The sequence below is a fragment of the Pseudorca crassidens genome, chromosome 3 (assembly GCF_039906515.1).
Source record: "Pseudorca crassidens isolate mPseCra1 chromosome 3, mPseCra1.hap1, whole genome shotgun sequence".
NCBI lineage: Eukaryota > Metazoa > Chordata > Mammalia > Artiodactyla > Delphinidae > Pseudorca > Pseudorca crassidens.
The window spans coordinates 119,977,072-119,998,045 of record NC_090298.1 but is presented as its reverse complement, the minus strand read 5'-3'; the positions used below and the strand labels follow the sequence as shown (position 1 = coordinate 119,998,045).

Here is a 20,974-nt window from a genome sequence, read left to right as displayed (position 1 = left end):
ATTGGCAATCTGTATATCTTCCTTGGAGAAATGTCTATTGAGGTCTTCTGCCCATTTCTGGATTGGGTTTTTTTGATATTCAGCTGCATGAGATGCTTGTAAATTTTGGAGAGTAATCCTTTGTCAGTTGCTTCATTTGCAAATATTTTCTCCCATTCTGAAGTTTGTCCTTTTGTCTTGTTTATGGTTTCCTTTGCTGTGCAAAAGCTTTGTAGTTTCATTAGGTCCCATTTTTTAATTTTTATTTTTCTTTCCATTTCTCTAGGAGGTGGGTCAAAAAGGATCTTGCTGTGATTTATGGCAGAGTGTTCTGCCTATGTTTTCCTCTAAGAGTTTTAAAGTGTCTGGCCTTACATTTAGGTCTTTAATCCATTTTGAGTTTATTTTTGTGTATGGTGGTAGGGAGTGTTCTAATTTCATTCTTTTACATGTAGCTGTCCAGTTTTCCCAGCACCACTTATTGAAGAGGCTGTCTTTTCTCCATTGTATACTCTTGCCTCCTTTATCAAAAATAAGGTAACCATATGTCTGTGGGTTTATCTCTAGGCTTTCTATCCTGATCCACTGATCTATATTTCTGTTTTTGTGCCAGTACCATACTGTCTTAATTGCTGTAGCTTTGTAGTATAGTCTGAAGTCCAGAAGCCTGATTCCTGCAGCTCCGTGTTTCTTTCTCAAGATTTCTTTGGCTATTCGGGGTCTTCTGTGTTTCCATACAAATTGTGAAATTTTTTGTTCTAGTTCTGTGAAAAATGCCAGTGGTAGTTGGTTAGGGATTGCATTGAATCTGTAGATTGCTTTGGGTAGTAGAGTCATTTTTATAGTGTTGATTCTTCCAATCAAGAACATGGTATATCTCTCCATCTGCTTGTATCATCTTTAATTTCTTTCATCAGTGTCTTAGAGTTTTCTGCATACAGGTCTTTTGTCTCCTTAGGTAGGTTAATTCCTAGATATTTTATTCTTTTTGTTGCAATGGTAAATGGCAGTGTTTCCTTATTTTCTCTTTCACATTTTTCATCATTAGTGTATAGGAATGCAAGCAATTTCTGTGCATTAATTTTGTATCCAGCTATTTTACCAAATTCATTGATTAGCTCTAGTAATTTTCTGGTAGCATCTTTAGAATTCTCTATGTATAGTGTCATGTCATCTGCAAACAGTGACAGCTTTACTTCTTTTCCTATTTGTATTCCTTTTATTTCTTTTTCTTCTCTTATTGCTGTGGCTAAAACTTCCAAAGGTATGTTCAGTAATAATGGTGAGAGTGGACAACTTTGTCTTGTTCCTGATCTTAGTGGAAATGGTTTCATTTTTTTACCATTGAGAATGATGTTGGCTGTGAGTTTGTCATATATGGCCTTTTTTATGTTGAAGTAGATTCCCTCTATGCCTACTTTCTGGAGAGTTTTTATCATAAATTCGTGTTGAATTTTGTCAAAGATTTTTCTACGTCTATTGAGATGATCATATGGCTTTTACCCTTCAGTTCGTTAATATGATGTATCACATTGATTGATTTGCATATATTGAAGAATCCTTGCATTCCTGGGATAAACTCCACTTGATCACGGTGTATGATCCTTTTAACGTGCTGTTGGACTCTGTTTGCTAGTATTTTGCTGAGGATTCTTGCATTCATGTTCCTCAGTGATATTGGCCTGTAGTTTTCTTTTATTGTGACATCTTTGTCTGGTTTTGGTATCAGGCTGATGGTGGCCTCTTAGAATAAGTTTGGAGTGTTCCTCCCTCTGCTATATTTTGGAAGAGTTTGAGAAGGATAAGTCTTAGCTCTTCTCTAAATGTTTGATAGAATTCACCTGTGAAGCCATCTGGTGCTGGGCTTTTGTTTGTTGGAAGACTTTTAATCACAGTTTCAGTTTCAGTACTTGTGATTGGTCTGTTTATATTTTCTATTTCTTCCTGGTTCAGTCTTGGAAGGTTGTACTTTTCTAAGAATTTGTCCATTTCTTCATGGTTGTCCATTTTATTGGCATATCATTGCTTGTAGTAATCTCTCATGATCCTTTGTATTTCTGCAGTGTCAGTTGTTACTTCTCCTTTTTCATTTCTACTTCTATTGATTTGAGTCTTCTCCCTTTTTCTCTTGATGAGTCTGGCTAATGGTTTATCAATTTTGTTTATCTTCTCAAAGAACCAGCTTTTAGTTTTATTGATCTTTGCTATTGTTTCATTCATTTCTTTTTCATTTATTTCTGACCTGATCTTTATGATTTTTTTTCCTTCTGCTAACCTTGGGGTTTTTTTGTTCTTCTTTCTCTAATTGCTTTAGGTGTAAGGTTAGGTTGTTTATTTGAGAAGTTTCTTGTTTCTTGAGGTAGGATTGTATTGCTATAAACTTCCCTCTTAGAACTGCTTTTGCTGCATCCCATAGGGTTTGGGTCATTGTGTTTTCCTTGTCATTTGTTTCTAGGTATTTTTTGATTTCCTCTTTGATTTATTCAGTGATCTCTTGGTTATTTAGTCATGTATTGTTTAGCCTCCATGTGTTTCTATTTTTTACAGATTTTTTTCCTGTAATTGATATCTACTCTTATAGCCTTGTGGTCGGAAAAGACACTTGATACGATTTCAGTTTTCTTATATTTACCAAGGCTTGCTTTGTGACCCAAGATATGATCTATCCTGGAGAATGTTCCATGAGCACTTGAGAAAAAGTGTATTCTGTTGTTTTTGGATGGAATGTCCTATAAATATCAATTAAGTCTATCTTGTTTAGTGTATCATTTAAAGTTTGTGTTTCCTTATTTATTTTCATTTTGGATGATCTGTCCATTGATGAAAGTGGGGTGTTAAAGTCCCCTACTATGATTGTGTAACTGTCTATTTCCCCTTTTATGGCTGGTGGAATTTGCCTTATGTATTGAGGTGCTCCTATGTTGGGTGCATAAATATTTACAATTGTTATATCTTCTTCTAGGATTGATCCCTTGATCATTATGTAGTGTCCTTCCTTGTCTCTTGCAATAATCTTTATTTTAAAGTCTATTTTGTCTGATATGAGAATTGCTAGTCCAGCTTTCTTTTGATTTCCATTTGCATGGAATATCGTTTTCCATCCCCTCACTGTCAGTCTCTATGTGTCCCTAGGTCTGAAGTGGGTCTCTAGTAGACAGCATATATACAGGTGTTTGTTTTTTTTATCCATTCAGCCAGTCTTTGTCTTTTGGTGGGAGCATTTCATCCATTTACATTTAAGGTAATTATCCATATGTATGTTCCTCTTACCGTTTTCTTGTTTTGGGTTTGTTATTATAGGTCTTTTCCTTCTCTTGTGTTTCTTGCCTAGAGAAGTTCCTTTAGCATTTGTTGTAAAGCTGGTTTGGTGGTGCTGAAATCTCTTAGCTTTTGCTTGTCTGTTAAGGTTTTAATTTCTCTGTCGAATCTGAATGAGATCCTTGCTGGGTAATCTTGGTTGTAGGTTTTTCCCTTTCATCACTTTAAATATGTCCTGCTACTCCCTTCTGGCTTGCAGAGTTTCTGCTGAAAGATCAGCTGTTAACCTTATGGGGATTCCCTTGTATGTTATTTGTTTTTTTTCCCTTGCTGCTTTTAATATTTTTTCTTTGTATTTAATTTTTGATAGTTTGATTAATATGTGTCTTGGTGTGTTTCTCCTTGGATTTATCCTGTATGGGACTCTCTGTGCTTCCTGGGCTCAACTGTTTCCTTTCCTATATTGGGGAAGTTTTCAACTATAATATCTTCAGATGTTTTCTCAGTCCCTTTCTTTTTCTCTTCTTCTTCTGGAACCCGTATAATTCGAATGTTGGTGCGTTTAATGTTGTCCCAGAGGTCTCTCAGATTGTCCTCATTTCTTATCATTCTTTTTTCTTTATTCTGCTCAGTTATTTCCACTGTTTTATCTTCCAGGTCACTTATGTGTTCTTCTGCCTCAGTTATTCTGCTATTGATTCCGTCTACAGAATTTTTAATATCATTTATCGTGTTATTCATCATTGTTTGTTTTCTCATTAGTTCTTCTAGGTCCTTGTTAAACGTTTCTTGTATTTTCTCCATTCTATTTCCAAGATTTTGGATTATCTTTACTATCATTACTCTGAATTAATGTTCAGGTAGAGTGCCTATTTCCTCTTCATTTGTTTGGTCTGATGGGTTTTTACCTTTCTCCTTCATCTGCTGTGTGTTTCTCTGTCCTCTCATTTTGCTTAACTTACTGTGTTTGGGGTCTCCTTTTCACAGGCTGCAGGTTCGTAGTTCCCATTGTTTTTGGTGTCTGCCCCCAGTGGCTAAGGTTGGTTCAGTGTGTTGTGTAGGCTTCCTGGTGGAGGGGACTAGTGCCTGTGTTCTGGTGGATGAGCCTGGATCTTGTCTTTTTGCTGGGAGGGACTATGTATGGTGGTGTGTTTTGGGGTGTCTGTGAACTTAGTATAATTTTAGGCAGCCTCTCTGCTAATGGGTAGGGTTGTGTTCCTGTCTTGCTAGTTGTTTGGCATAGGGTGTCCAGCACTGTAGTTCGCTGGTCGTTGAGTGGAGCTAGGTCTTAGCGTTGAGATGGAAGCTTTTGCCGTTTGATATTACGTGGAGCTGGGAGGTCTCTGGTGGACCAATGTCCTGAACTTGGCTCTTCCATCTCAGAGGCACAGGCCTGACACCCGGCTGTAGCACCAAGACCCTGTCAGCCACATGGCAATAAGATGTCCTTGTCAAATGGGGTCCTAGCTGATTCTGAACAGAACCATGAGACACACAGAGACATTCCAGGGACAGTTTTTTTAAAGTAAGTTCTGACAACCCACATAAGATGATCGTGTTGGCTTAATATAAAATTAACATATTCAATGGACTATCATATTCAAAATTATTAATACATACCAAAATGATAAAAATTTATTTGATTCCAATTTTCATTTGATATCATAGATCTAAAGTGGGGTGGAGGGATAGGATGATAGAATCAATGGAAACTACAGCCACAACAAGGAATCATGGGCTATAGGAAAATAAGTTACAAGGTCTCCTTATGTCAAAGGAACCATGTGTGATAAACAACAGTAAAGGTGGGAATGAATGTGGTATACGCTGTGCTCTTTCTTCATCAGGCTGTCTCTTAACTGAAACTACTGAATGCATTCATCTCAAGTAATCCAGGTTTTCCGTTCTCCCTGGAAAACATACTGATTGATGCAGGGCAGGCTGAACACTGGGGCTGAGATTACTTCCTGTACTCCACACATTGCTGTTCCTACCAGTTATGCTCTGTGCTTACCAACACTTCCTGGTGTTTTGGGAGTTTTTTCCCCAAAAAATATGTTTATTCCATTTGTGTCGTTCTTGTAATTACTCGATTTAATTAAATATTAAGTAAAATGATGAAATATGAGTAATAGAAGAAATAGTTGTTGTTCTATAAAATCTAAATGGAAAAACGCCCTGTAAATAACTGCTGTCAAACTAGGTGGATGTAAGACTACTTTAAAAGACTGTGGCAAGGGCAGGGGGGATGAACCATAAAAATTTAGAAATCTACACTCATTTTGTAAGTATTTTAATTTGTTGCTCTTTAAAGAAAACTGGGGAAATCGTAATACTACATATTAATAATAATTGCTAATGACGATTGAACACTTAATATACCCCAGGAATTAGTCTAAGCACTTCACATATATCGAACTTGTTTACTGTTTATAATAACTTGAATTAATACTATTATCATCCCCATTTTATAGATGATGGAAACTGAGGCACAGAGAGTTAGGTTGCCCAAGGTTATTACATTCTTCATAGAGGTGGTGGAGGCCAGCCAGCCAGTCTGGCTCTTAACAGCTATGCTGTACTGATGCCATGTGGGTACAGTTTATACATGAATGAAAACATGGAACGCCAGTCAGTGGGCTCCCCAAAGCTTTAGACCTTCATCAGAGGATTAGAAAATAAATGTTCAATCACAGGTTGTAGGTTTTAAAGCTTAAAATTTCCAAGTATAATTTTTTTTTTACGATTCCCTTGCTTTAACTTTTTTTTTTTTTCGGTACGCGGGCCTCTCACTGATGTGGCCTCTGCTGTTGCGGAGCACAGGCTCCGGACGCGCAGGGTCAGCGGCCATGGATCACGGGCCCAGCCGCTACGCGGCATGTGGGATCTTCCTGGACCGGGACACGAACCCGTGTCCCCTGCATCGGCAGGCAGACTCTCAACCACTGCGCCAACAGGGAAGCCCAACTTTTTATTTTTTAACTGACTTTTTAATTGAATTAAATACCAGTCCAATCCCATCAGTGAGAAGGTTTTGCCCTCTATGAAGGGACAAGTGAAAACGGTGGTCTTAAGTACATACCAGAATGGGAGTTGAGATCTGTGTACACTGGCATAGGGATTTACTGTAGATACTTGAGCAGGAGCATGACAGGATTTCATTGATTTGGAGGAGTAATCTGGCAGTGAGGCCTGGATTATTTTAATAGAAATGATACAAGAGATGAACAAAATGGGAGAACTCACTTGGATAATATATCAACTGCTATATAAATGTAAAAAGTGGTTTGTTACTATTCAGGTTTAAGGTTTCATTGACCTTAGGACACAGTCTCAAACCCTTTCCATTCCTTCCTTCCTTCCTTCATTCACTCATCATTTAACAGATATCCACTGGGCACCTACTATGCACTAGTGATATAGCGATGAAAAAGACAGACACAGGCTTTGCCACCACAGGGCTTTTATATTCTAGTGGAGGACACAGAAATTTAACAAATGAATCCAGAAATAACAAGCTATCACTGTAATGTGCTACCAAAGTACAGGACAGTATAGGAACAAACAGTAATAGGTCTTTGTTTGTTTGTTTTAGGAAGGAGTACTCGGGTGTTTAAACGTAAGACAGTTAAAATGAGGATCTTGAGTACTACCTGTACACATTTCATTAACTCATTTGGCCTCCACAACAATTCAGTAAAAGTGATATTATGACTAGTTGACTGAATGTTTTATTATAACTACGTACTGGTCTCTGTTGTAGGAGTGGGACATATAGCAATGAACAAGACAGAAAAGGTTCTTGCCTTGATTGAGTTTGGATATATTACCTTCATTCTCACCTTTGCTTCTGAGACAATCAAATATATTCCCCCTCAGATGGGGATTCATCCTATTTCTTCTTCTGTAGTAATTATAACTTCCCAGGGTTACAGATTAGTAATTTTCATATCTACAGATTTAAGATAGTATATATAAAACACTTTCAGTGGTGCCTGGCAGATAGTAGAAGTTCAATAAATATTAACTACTGTTAGAATTGCTGTTGTTATTACATGCTTAATCTCATGTCTTTTCTGGTACACTGGATTTCATTTCTTGAACTAAATTCCATACACACTTATTGCAAGCCTATCATGGAATTTACATACTCTTTCATGGAAGTTACAAGATCAGTGAAGAAAAATCTCGTTAATATTGTCTATTTCTATCCTCCATGCTTAGCTGTGTGGTCTTGGATACACCTCAAGCTCTGTAAGCCTCAGTTTCCTCATGTTGAAAAATTAGAGTAATACCTATCCATTCAGCTATTGTCAGCAGAAGTGGGCAGCAGACGTGTGTGTATGTGTCTGTTGGGTTAATCAATAAATGTTAGCCATAAAGCACAATTCTAACTCTGAAAAGCAAACACTGGGCTAATCTACAGTTTGTGCATGCTTTCAAATGAGCATGCAAGACTAAAGAATGAGAGTTTTTTCTATCAAATTAAAAAATTAACAGGCATATTTAGACCACTGAAAAGAAAAAATCAGGAAAATTCCACACTTTTGCTCCATTGAAAGTGTTTTCAAGGGTGATTTTTAATTTGAAATGATGTGTCCTCTCCCATTTTAAAGTTATCCACTGGACCTGCAGGAAAAAATGAGTGGGGAGAAAGTTAATTGGGAACTCTTATAAAAGCAGATGTTGTTTAAAAGCAGGGTATCCACCACCTACAATGTGAACAGGTAAGAGAGATGAGGTGGATTTTTTTTAGAGCACATATTCAACTATGCAATAGGTTTATGGTATGGGAAGAGGTACTTGATTAGGTATCTGTTATGGTCCCTTTACATATATATATGTACAAATTATTATATATAATATACTACATATATAAATAGTTCCTACTATTCTAAGCAGATGTACAAGGATGATCATTTCAGTACGTTATTTAACTCATTTTTAAAACATGCGTAACATTTTGTATTGTAGGTTTGAGTCTTGATTTTTTTTTCATGAAGCTGTTGGTTGTTTGGGGACCCAATGCAGCAAAGACATCTGATTCTAATATTTGAGACTCAGAAGGCAGGACACCTGGCAGGTAGGCTAAGTAGCGTTCTCGAGTCAATTCTCATTTACTATCCACTATGAGCACCCAAGACAGGGGCCTCCCTCCAGTTGACTTGAACCAAGGGAAAGAAAAGAGGAATCATCTCGTCTGTATCCAGAGGGGTTTTGTTAACAACTGGGTTGCTCGGCTTTCTTCATAAAAATTCTCCTGGCTGAGGGTTCTAGCAGCCAGAGTTGGCTGAGGGTTGGCAAAGGTCTTGGTTCCCTTCTCTCTTCCGAGGCTGTGAGCGTATCTTCCTTTGCCAAGATGGCGGCCCTGGCATCATCTGGAGGCGGCCCGCGCAGATCGCCTCCGGGCGGGCGGCTCGCTAATAGCCTAGTTCTCTCCCGTCATCTCGAACGACACACGGGGCAGCGCCTACACCCCCAGAACCGAGAGAGGGCAACCTAGGCTGCCCGCTAGAGAGAACCTTGGCCAAGATGGTGGACGCGCGGCCGGGCGGTGTCAGTTGCCTTTACCAAGATGGCGGCAGGCGGCTTCCGGCACGCACTCCCCCCAAATCCTCTGCAAGATGTCAGGGCAGAGCAGCCGCCGCCAGTCTGAGCGCGGCCGGGCGCCCGGGCAGAGCTAGGTGGAGCTGCGGCAGCCTCCGACCCCGGCTGCAGCTGGCAAGCGCTGTCATCTGTGGGGTCGCAAAAGTTACCTCCCCAACCCCTAAAGCAACACAGCACAACCTTTCTCCGAGTCACACAAATCATAATATGTGCCGCCCAAGGTAGGCGGCTCGATCCCGGCGTCGCCCAAGCCCTCCAGACGCGGCGAGCTGGGGAAGGGGGCTGGGGCGGGGGCCACCGGCGCGGACTCCTCTCGCCCCACTCCCCTTTCGTTGGGGACAGGCCACGTGTTTCCCTCGGACAGAGGGGGAGGCGCGTAACGGGAAGAGCTGGAAGGAGTTTAATGCTGACATTTTAAAGCTGCGTGTGTTCTGTTTTATTTGGAGGGATGGGGGTCCCACGAACACGAAAGGGTGGGCGACGCATTGAGGCGAGTGCAGCAAATGTCAAGATTCGGGGGAGGGGCCTCCGCGGGAAACTTGGACGTGGGCCCCGAAGGGGGTGGAAGGAGAGGTCAGGAGTTGGGGTGGGGGAAGGAGGGCGTACTGTGCAAGCAACTTACTGTTTCGCTTGCAACTTGCTTTTAAGCCTGCCACCTCCCGCTTTCCTTAAAAATAATAATTTAAAAATGCAAAGAAATCCAGTTCGCTGGAGGTTTTGCATTTGGCGTGCAACTTCCTTCAAGTGTGAGCGCGCTAGGAGGGAGGGAGAGATGGGGGTTGAACTTGGCAGGCGGTGCCTCCTTCTGCCGCCGCCGCTGCCGCCTCGCAGGCTCGGAGAAGAGGGTGGGGGACAGTCGGGCGCAGGGGAGGGTGGGTTCTGCTTTGCAACTTCTCTCCGGGTGCGAGCACGCGGCGGCGGCTGCAGACAGGGCCGCCCAGACGATGCGGGGGTGGGGGACCGCCGGCACGCGACTCCCCCCCGGCCCAGAGTATGTATGCGCCGACCCCCTTCCCTGCCCTCCCCTCCCTGAAGCCTCCCCAGAGGGCGTGTCTGGCCGTCCGGCCCTACGAGGGGCCGAGACGCCGCTGCACCGTTTCCCTGCAACCCTGTAGCCTCGTGCGAAGTGACACACTTCGCTCAACTCGGCCCGGGGGCGGCGCCGCGGACCACCCTCGCGGCTCTGCTGCGGGCCGCGCCCCGGCTCCCCCAGCCAGCCCGCTGTCACCCGCAGGGGCGCTGACGGTTGCTGCCGAGGGACCGGGCGAGCTCCGGACTGGGTCGGGAGTCGCAGAGCTGGGCTGGGGCGGGAAGGAGCAGCGAGAAGAGAAACTAGAGAAACTCGGCTTCCCTCCGAAGCCCGCCCCAGAAAGACCAGGTCGGCCCCCGCCGCCGCCTCCTCTCCTTTCTCCTGGGGGGTGAGGGGTGGGGGTCGAGGAGAAGCCTCGGGCGCCCAGGAAGCAGCCTCGGCGGGGGCCGTGCCGGGGGGCCGCGGGCGGGCAGGCGCCGTCGCGGCCGGGGTGGCGGGGCCCGCGCGGAGGGCGTGGGGGCGGGGGCCGCGGCCGCCCCTGCAGTTGCCTAGCGTCGCCAACAGGTTGCACCGTTCCCCGCGCCGCCGCGCGGCCCCTCGGGCGGGGAGCGGCCGGGGGTGGGGTGGGAGCGCGTGTGTGTGCGAGTGTGTGCGCGCCGCGGCGCCGCCTCCGCCCGCCCCCAGCTCGGTCCCGCTCGTCTGCAGCGGCCGGGCGGCCCTTTCGCTTGTCCGCGCTGCCTCCCCTCCTCCTCCTCGTCCTCCTCCTCCTCCATTTTGCGAGCTCGAGTCTGTGACGGGAGCCCCAGTCACCGCCCGCCCGTCGGGGACGGATTCTAGTGGGTGGAAAGAGACGCAGCAGCCGGAGCGGCGGGAGCGGCGGGGCGCCGGCACGGAGGACGCGCGCCCGAGAGCCCCGGCCCGCGAAGACGGGCGCGGGGCGGGGAGCTGGCTTGTCAGCCGGGAAATGGGAGACTTTCTCAAATAGGGGCTCTCCCCTCCCCCCATGGAGAAGGGGGCGGCTGTTTACTTCCTTTTTTTAGAGAGAAAAAAAATCTCTCGCTCCCGCTCCTCCTGCTTTCACACGCTAAGTTGTTTATCTCGGCTGCGGTGGGAGCGGCGGACGGTGTGGGGTGAGTGGCGCCGCCGGCAGAGGTAAGGGGAGGGGAGGGCCGGGGGCTGGGCCCCCACGGGCGCTCGCGCCCCGAGGTGCGGGCCGGGGCCGGGAGGCCGGCTCGGGGGCGCCGCGGGAGCCTGCAAAGTTTTATTAGCTTCGGGTAGTGGGGGTGGGGGCTGGCGAGGGCCGGGGGACGGTGACGACAGGGCAGCGCGCGGGTGACAGCGCTGGCCTCTTCCTCTCCCTGGACCGCCGTCCCCTGGCCGAGGGGGAGGAACCCGAGCTCTCTGCGAGTGGAGCCTCGTCGAGCCGTCCGGGTTTCCAGGCTCTCGTTCGCTGGTGAGGAATCCTGGTCTCTCTCTCTTTTTTTTTTTTTTCCTTCTTCCCCAAGTCCCTTTTCTTTTCCCTCCCAGGGGGCCTCCCAGACACCCATTTTTTTGGTGAACGCTGAGCCGCGTCTGAATCCTGCTCGCCCGACTCTGTCCGCTCCACCCTAGAGCGCCCGAGCGCGAGCAGGGTTTGTGTCGAGGCTCCAGTGCGTCTCCTTTCTGGCGGGCGCGCAGGGGTGTGTGTGAGTGTGTGTGTGTGCGCGCGTGTACACACGCAGGGGGCTGACAGACTGCTACTCGGAGACTTCGGCCAGGGCTGGTGTTATCTGGTGGAAGTGGGCGTGTCGGAGAAAGAACTCAACAGGTCTGGACATATTTCTTTTTTAACCTCGCGCTTTTCTCTACCCTCCCCCCCCCGCCCCGCGAGGGTTTGTTCTTTAGCGCTTGGCATCACTTCGCTCCTGACGTTTTGAAGTGGCCCCTTTTAGAAGAAGACCCTCCCGAACCATAATAGTTTCGTGGTGCGATTTTTGACAAGCGCTAGTCGGACGTTTTGAGGTTGCAGACTTGGTAATTGCAGCCTTGTAATGCTGCTTAAGACCCCTTGGCATGGTTCATTAAGGCCAATTACTGTGACAGGGTTATTTGCAATTTAAACGGGGGGATAAAATCGTTTGAGGGATCGTTTCGTTTTATGAAGTATTGTTTTGGTTTCGAGTTTGAAGGCAGCTGTCAAAGTGGCGTGGAAATTCATTAGGCTCCATTTGATACCTTGTGTTTAGAGATCGTTATCAGCTAAACAGGGCGGAGGGGCGGGGAGATAAGCAGTTTACCCTCAACCTCAAGATTTGTAGTGGCACGTCCCCACCTCTCTGTCTACCTTCATCACGCTCCACTTTTAGCGAGGGCCAGTGAAGTTTATGCTTCTTAAAGTCTCTATACGGGAAAACTTTCCTTTCATTGGACAGGATTTGACTATACTGTCGCAAATATGCTTATCAAAGTCTCTGCCCGCCTCTTAAACCATCTTGATTGTCAACAATCTTCTAGCAACCTAACCCTCTTGAGAGTAGGCTCAGAATTAGGATAGGTGAAGGTTTAGAATGCAGGGAGAATTATTCTGAGCATTGTATTATTTTACTTGGATTTATATGAATGTGATTTTACAGTTCTGGGGTGGTTATTTTTCCCTTTGTTTTTCAATACTTCGATATATGGAAAGGAAAATCTTAATTTAGAGACATAATAGTATTTCATACTGAGGGTCTTAAGTAGTTTTAAAAGAAAATGTAGCTTCATCTAGATTTTATTGTGTTGTAAGGGTTTGAGAGAGCTATATTTCTTATACCGTATTTAAAATATTGTAATGAGAAGCTACTACACATTCCTTTTTAAATCTAAATTTTAGTTAGCTTGTATACAGTGTGTTTCATTTCATATGTCCAAAATTTGAAAGCAGGCACTATTAGGCACATTCAGTAAGAAATATCGGTTAAAAATAGGAGCCTTTTCCTACCCTATTGGAAGATGAGCAGACCATCATTGTTTATCTTCCAAGTAAAATGCATGGTTCACCAGTAGGTTGTACTAAAAGGTTTGGATGTGTGACCAGCCGGTAGGAGAGGAATTGGGAGTAATTAGAGATAGAGAATTCTAGCATAGTGTTTATCAGATTTTATGTTTATTAGTTCTCAGAAAAGCCAACAGCCTTGACTGGTTGAAAAGAGGTAGGAATTTCAATGATCATACTTCCTTTTTTTTAATTAAATACTTTGACATCAACTTGAACCTTCAGAATAAACAGATGTAATGAATTATAATGTCCGTGATTAACAAAGTTACCAATTTGTGAGTGGCAGGATGAATAGCCAAGCTTAGTTTGATACAGTTTTGTTCTCAGCTGTGCAAATGGACTGCATCGTACTTTTAAATGTGGCACACTGAATGCGAGCAGGAGACACGGCTTTTATTTTACGGAAGTCAGAATCTACTCTTCTGATAACAAGGAATTAGATTCGGAATTAACTAAAAGGTTCATTTAACAGGCTCTTACTAATCGGATCACAGAGATAATGTGATTTTATAGCTTATTATGTCCCCCTCTCTTTTTTTTGTAGCTGATATTCACTGATGGACCCCAAGGAATCATTAAGCCCCCCCAGTAGAGAAGAAATCCCCAGCAGTGTGCTTAGTCGAGAGAGGGGAAATGTGATGGACTTCTATAAAACCCTAAGGGGAGGAGCTACTGTGAAGGTTTCTGCATCTTCACCCTCACTGGCTGCTGCTTCTCAGGCTGACTCCAAGCAGCAAAGACTTTTGGTTGATTTTCCAAAAGGCTCCGGAAGCAATGCGCAGCAGCCAGATCTGTCCAAGGCAGTTTCACTCTCAATGGGACTGTATATGGGAGAGACAGAGACAAAAGTAATGGGAAGTGACCTGGGATTCCCACAGCAGGGCCAAATGAGCCTTTCCTCTGGGGAAACAGACTTTCGGCTTCTGGAAGAAAGCATCGCAAACCTCAATAGGTCGACCAGTGTTCCAGAGAACCCCAAGAATTCAGCATCAGCTGCTGCCTCTGCTGCCCCCACAGAGAAGGAGTTTCCAAAAACTCACTCTGATGTATCTTCAGAACAGCAAAATTTGAAGGGCCAGACTGGCACTAATGGGGGTAATGTGAAGTTGTATACCACAGACCAAAGCACCTTTGACATATGGAGGAAAAAACTCCAGGATTTGGAGTTTTCTTCTGGGTCCCCAGGTAAAGAGACAAGTGAGAGCCCTTGGAGCTCAGACCTCTTGATAGATGAAAACTGTTTGCTTTCTCCTTTGGCAGGAGAGGATGATCCATTCCTTCTGGAAGGAAACTCAAAAGAGGACTGTAAGCCTCTTGTCTTACCGGACACTAAACCGAAAATTAAGGATAATGGAGATCTGATCTTATCAAGCCCTAACAGTGTGCCACTGCCCCAAGTGAAAACAGAAAAAGAAGATTTTATTGAACTCTGCACCCCTGGAGTAATTAAGCAGGAGAAACTGGGCCCAGTTTATTGTCAGGCCAGCTTTTCTGGAGCAAATATAATTGGTAATAAAATGTCTGCCATTTCTGTTCATGGTGTGACTACCTCTGGGGGACAGATGTACCACTATGACATGAATACAGCATCCCTTTCTCAACAGCAGGATCAGAAACCTATTTTTAATGTCATTCCACCAATTCCTGTTGGTTCAGAAAATTGGAATAGATGCCAGGGATCTGGAGATGATAATTTGACTTCCTTAGGGACTTTGAACTTCTCCGGTCGATCGGTTTTTTCTAATGGCTATTCAAGGTAAGATTAATGCTTTCTGTTTCTTGAGAATGGTACATTTAAGATCAATTGATAGATTTAAGTATTCATTTATTTGAATGTGTTCGACAACAATTCAAGTGCTTTTTCATGTGAATTAGTTTAAGCGGGCTCTTGAAAGTAGGCATGGTAGAAAACCTAAGTGATTGGTCTGTACAAAACGCTTCCCAGTATTTTTTTTCCCCCCTGAAATAATGGTATTTAGTATCCCATTGGCCAGTAATTGAAATTTTTATGTAAAAATTTTAAAGAATACTGCTCATTTACAGGTGTCTTTAGTAAAAAATATGTAAATTCAAGGGGGTATAGTGTTTAGAAATATATACTTATTGTGCATATTTTTAAAGCTGTTTTAGAATATGCTCTTACACTACGATGAAAAACACCCGTAATACTTCACGTAATCAAACGTTGTGCTGTATTTGTACATTTGTGAAGTGTTAGCCTGAGGAGATTAAAGGGTTAAAAATTAGAAGTACTAACAATGAACCCTTTTCTTCAAACTGAACCTTGAAGAATCTGAGTTCTGAGATTGCTAAAGCAATGCAGTCAGTGCGCAGTGTACCTGACGAGAGTGTTAGACGTGGGACTTGCCCACAGCGTTCCTGACCTAAAGCAGATAAGTTGTGTCTGCTGATTGGTCTCTTTAAGAAAGGAATTGGTGGCAACACGGTGCTTGATTTTACTTTCAAATGTTCTTACAAGTTCTCAAGTAGATAGCTGATGGCCAACATTGTTGAGCTTCAGTCTCAGCTATGTTTGATTTGTTTCTCTGTCTCCTTTTTTCTGCATCATTTTTAAGTATATTGACATTTCCATTTGACCTCAAAAAGGTCTGTTAAAATGTAATTACCAGGAGAAAGTTCTAAATGTAGGTGTATCTTCCTAGGAGTTAAGTTCTCTATCCTGCACCCCCACCCCCAGTTCAGATAAATGTATATCACATTTTAGGTGTGAAGGAAAATATAAAAATGTAATTGTAGAGACACAAGATTGATTGATTAATCAGTGGGTTTTTTTGAGGGAGGAGGAAGGGCATAGTAGACACAGTGATTTCTTTGTATGGAAGTACTGTAAGTTCTTAAATATTCGTGTTCACATTAACTAGTCATTGAAGATTTTATTTAAAACTCTCTTTAGAAATGCTTTTTCTGTTAAAGGTATATTCTAATACTGAGGTGTCTCTTTTCTTCCCTCTTTAAGTAGGAAGCTTTGCTTGTTGGGGAAAAAATTTAGACTTAGATTTAGGCTATGTTCTGTTCCTTTAAAAGGCTTAGATGTTTCTTATCAAAAGAAAAAAAAATCCTTGGTTCTTGTGTGTCTTAACGTAAACTACCTACTAATCTATTATTAAAATAATAATTATCTTTTACTTAGAAGAACACTTCAGCTTTTTATTGCTATCATTCTGAATTGAAGGTTTAAAATGTTTTCAGTAAGGAGATTTGAGATGTTATCGCATAAGCTGTTGTGTTTAAACGTTAAAAGACATGCTGTGTTTTAAATTTTTCAATCTCAAATTTTTGGCAGTGGAATTGATGATTGAATGTGCTTGTTTGTCTTGAAAGAGTAAGTACAGTTGGTTTGACTAAGCTTTCTGTAGGAAACTTACATTGATTTATAAAACATGGAATCGTACAAAGAAAAATCATATATCTTAGGAAAAGCTTGGTGATTATTAATGCTTTTTGTTCTGATAATCAGCATGGGAATGTTATCATTTTCCTTACTACAAAAAAGGCATGGAACAAGAACTTATCATTTTCCATTCACAATGAACTTTCATTAAGCCCTATAGAATCTAGGATCTGGAGAGTAAGTCTTAGATGAATATAGTTATCCTTAAATCATTAAAGATCATTTTAGTACTTTTTCTAGTAGTTTATAACATTTAAAGTGTGTCAGCCTCATAACAGCCATATGATAGTAGACAAAGCAATGATGATGTGGCTCTTTCAAGATTCTTTAATATCCAGTGAAATGATTATTTTATGCCAATGTGTGATTTGGAATTATAATCAGTAGTTTGTGTCCTAATGAAAAGGTATAATATCTTTACAGGATAGTTTGAGAAAGTTTGAAAATTTTGTACCTTATGGGATTAACATTGGGAACTGTGATTACCCAGAACAAAGCTTCTTCCAAATAAATTGAAACAATGTTTCTTTTTTACCATCATTGAATTAGCCTGTTGTTTCCAAACAATAGCCTTGATATAACTAAAATTGGTTGCTTTCTCTTCTCTATATGTTACTTTGGTTCCAGCCAAACATTAAGGCCAGTGACCCTGAGTAATCAGCAGGTATATCAACATGTTGAGACAACTATACTGAATACTGACTTTCTGAATTTAGATATAGAAATATTAAATCCACTAATAACTTGCCTTCTATTTAAGTTTTTTAAAGCAAAAATTGTAATTTGACTTTTTAAGATGTCACCTAAAATTGCTTTTTCTTAGTATGCTTGAAAAAAGTCACTTTACACTCTGTTTTGGGAGGGAAGGCAATTCCTTCTGATGTGTCAACATAGCACAACATCCAGTTATTATGTTAAATTGTAAAATTATGAGTGTCATGATTGAGCATAGTAAAGTTTTTTTTTTTTAAGGTTTAAGTTCGTTGATAGTAAAACAAGAGAAACCTCATTGATACTCAAATACATTCTTTAAGTAAAACGAACTAGCCATTCTACCTTAATATGCTTTTTAAATTCTGAAATTCAGTAAATTTAGCATAAACGTGTAACATTGATGAAGGCAGATTTCTGCATGATTTGATTTTCAGCATTGTTTTACTTGAGCATTAATGGTGAAACTGCTGAAAAGAGGCAAAGAAGTAAATGGTTTCAGGTGGAATTAGAGCTTTTTATTGGGATTATGTTGAAACTTTAGTATTAAAAAGTTGATCGTTTTCTGAAGGGTATGATTATTGGAGAGAAAGAATGACGCAAGATGAATTTGTAAATTCAGTCTTAGGTGGAGTTTAGGGCTCTGTTGGTTGCCATTTAATGAAGCTATGAAAATTTATGTCGATTTTAACATCTCATTATTAATTGCACCTGTGTCTAATTTTATTAACGTAATGCAAATGAAGACCTGTACAAGCACAGGATGAGTGAAGCAAGTTCTGTCCCTTTTTCATTTTTCTTATTAACATCATGTTGAATGTTTTCTCAGAGAAGGGAGGCATAAAGAAGAGATTTTTATTGATTTTCCCCCTTTTTAATGGATACTTTCTTTACTTCCTTTTTCCTCTCCTTCCAGAGGTTCTGGCAGTGAGTGTTTCAATCAGTGTCTTTTTTAACCTTAATGTTCCTGATATTCACTCATAAAACGATTTCTGAATGTTAAAGGAGATTTGCTTTTGGCTCTTTGTGTATTTTTAGCTTTATGATAATCTTTTCCTTTTCTTAAAACCCTCTACTTCTTTATGGCTATATTATTAGTAAAAGAAAAAAAAAAACACACAAGGTAAAACACATTGTGTATTCAGGTGTGTCAATTTAGTGTGGAATGACTCCAGTATAGAAATGTGTGATTAGCGTGTGGTCAGATTTTATTGAAATTACTTCTTGTGATGTTTCTTTGGCTATTCCATTATATTTTTATAACTGATAAAATAATTTGTATTATAATGCTGTTTTGGTTTTATCTATTGATGTTACAGATATTTTAGTTAATCTGACCACTTTCAACATTATGTTGACTGTTTATAAATTTTATGAAAGACCTATTCTGAAACATACCTTCCATAAATGTAGCTTAAATGCAAATTGTAATAGTAGTAAAATTCATATGTGTGTAGAGATCACTTTAGGGGCTTTTTGAGATTTTAGTGAAGGAGAGATTGACTCAAAAGGGTTTATTTTAGTATGAGTGACTAATGTGAAAGAACATCTGTATTAATTGGTTGATTATAAGTCTTAATCCACACTGGCCTGCAGGTGATTGAAATAGGCTAGTTGTTAGGAAATCTTAATTTACGTTGGGTTTAAAATAAGCCTGGGACATATTTCTTAAAACCCACTTTTTCTTACTTTTAAGATCACACCTAATTTTACTGAGCAATAAGTTCTCATTATGTACTGCTGTTTATCTGAGCAAATTAAATAGACAAAATAGGTTTGTGCCTAATAGCATTTACCTTCTGAGGATATCCTGGTAATTGTGTAATGCCGTTTTTACAGGTATTTGCCAAAGTAATGGGCACTTGCTTCCATATTTCTGAGTCAAGGAAAATGTATATTGGTAAATCGTATTGCAAAAGAATTTTCAAGAAATATTTTGTTAAATTAAACTATAACTGAAAAAAATCAACTACTTACTGACCTCTACAGAAGTGTTTCGAAGCCCATGCTCTCTTTACTTCTGTAACTTCAGAGAGCCAGCTGCTCTCATTTCCTTCTGGCTTGTTCTACTCGTGTTTTGTATTTTCAAGTAAATAAAAATATTCTTATGGGGAACTTCCATTTAGGGGGAAAAAAAAGAGAAAAGATCTGTTAAGTGTTCCTCTCTCTTTGAATTGTGCATGATCATTTTTATGTTAGCCTGGATTAGAGTGTGTTTTAATGGTAATTTTTGTATTGATTTTACCCAGTAAGTTATAGTTTAGAAAGTAAGCAATTTTATAGTGGTTCAAAAATTAGTTGTAGAGAGTGATTTCAACCCCCAGACACCTAATTATGACAGGTTGCCTTTTTATTCCTCACTACCGTCACAAATGTCCCTTGAATACGGGTTTCCAGTGGAGTTTGTGAATTAAAGGGTATTGGGGGAAGGCAGGCAAGAGAGGGAGGGGCGGTGGAGATGTGGAAAGGTGGAAGATAAGTTTAGAAACATCAAGAGCAATTCCGAAAACCAACAATTTGGATCAGCTGTCATGAAGTCAGAGGACTAAAAAAAGAAAAATTTAGGGCTGTGTTTCAGGATTACAATTTAGTTTCTTTTATCTGAGGTAAAAATCTAAAGCTAATTGTGGCAATATAACCCTGATGTTTATAGGATTACATTGTTGTCTTTTGCTATACTTTATTACCAAAAAAAAAAAAGATGGAATGGAGATTTTAATTCCTTTTAGATTATTTCAGCTAAGATCAAGTTCATATTTCCCCCATTTTTATAGGCTGCTATTTAATCAATAACAATCTAATTACTGGCATGTAGTTGAAACAAGGATGATGTGTTATGTTGATAAAACCACTTTATATTTCCTAGTGCACTTTGACATACACTGTCATCTGACTATGGAGTACAACCCTCTTCTCTAGTAATATATTTCCATGGGTTGCATATTTTTCTGCTGGAATGTTAAAGAAATAAGTTCTTATTTATGTTACATATATATAATAAATTATGGGATTCTGCAGTTGCCAGATGGTCATTTAAACTATTTATATTGCAATATGGTCCTTAAAGTCAATTATTTTGAATGGAAATGTGTCATCACCTAATTTTATCTCTGGGCCAGTTTAAATATTAATGACTTATCTTAGTAGAGCTGCATGCTTAAACATACTTTTCCAGAGTAACTCAAATATTAATTTTGAATGTTTTAAAACTTTTTTTCTTTTGAGCAAGTTTCAGCGAGATTAAAACTATCTATAATACAACAAATTTAGTGAAAGCCTCTTATTTTAGAATTTTTTTCTTTCACGCTGTTAGCGCTCCAAAAATATCTGTGGGGAGAGAAAGGTTTAATGATATGATTAGTTGTAAATGTTCAGCACGTTATCTTACATGGAATTTTAATTTTTTTAACAATTTGAGAGTTCAACTTAAGTATGCAGTGTTTAGGACATACAGTTTGTTGCAATAAATGTTAACTTTTCTTTTTACAATAAAATTAACCTTTATTCTAGTTGATTTCATAATTATTCTTAATATTTAGCTGTGGCTATTATGAAAGTATATTTGATAGCCAATTTTTTAAAGCTATTGTGAAATGACATCTAACTTAGTACATGCTTTATTATTTCATGCTGGTTGGGGCAATGCAGTGACTTATGACCTTATGATTGTCACATGTTGAACTGTAAAGCTCTACCGGTTTGCTATGGACACTTTTACTTTGTTGTTGTTTTACTGTTTTTGTGCTTTTGTAATTATTGGGGATAAGGGTTTTCTTAATTTTAAGATGATATAAATTGCAAGTTTGGTGGTTTTTTTTCCTAATCTTCAAATCCCTTCCAAACAATTTAATTTAGTTATTCAATAGTAGAAATAGTAGAAGGAAGAAGAAGACTTGAGTTCTAAGACTGAGCTGAACAAATCTATGACCTTGAGTAATTAGGTGTTTTAGAGTCAAAATAT

At 40.8% G+C, this 20,974-nt stretch overlaps 1 protein-coding gene across 10 annotated transcripts in view; it reads left to right on the top strand.

The window, feature by feature from the left end:
• The window catches only part of NR3C1 (nuclear receptor subfamily 3 group C member 1), a 465,790-nt gene that overhangs the window by 325,851 nt on the left and 118,965 nt on the right, over positions 1-20,974 (top strand). For 2 of the 10 annotated variants that reach the window (XR_010942154.1, XM_067732133.1), the window contains exons 1-2: positions 10,539-11,026; positions 13,435-14,646. Coding sequence is in view for 9 of the 10 variants with exons in the window: in XM_067732133.1 (XP_067588234.1) it covers positions 13,448-14,646 (1,199 nt within the window). In the remaining variant the exon portion in view is untranslated. Of the gene's footprint in view, positions 1-9,215; positions 9,335-9,702; positions 9,836-9,968; positions 10,223-10,537; positions 11,027-11,171; positions 11,328-11,411; positions 11,682-13,434; positions 14,647-20,974 lie in introns of those variants that run through there. The other 8 variants (XM_067732130.1, XM_067732126.1, XM_067732124.1 and 5 more) reach the window with 8 other exon arrangements.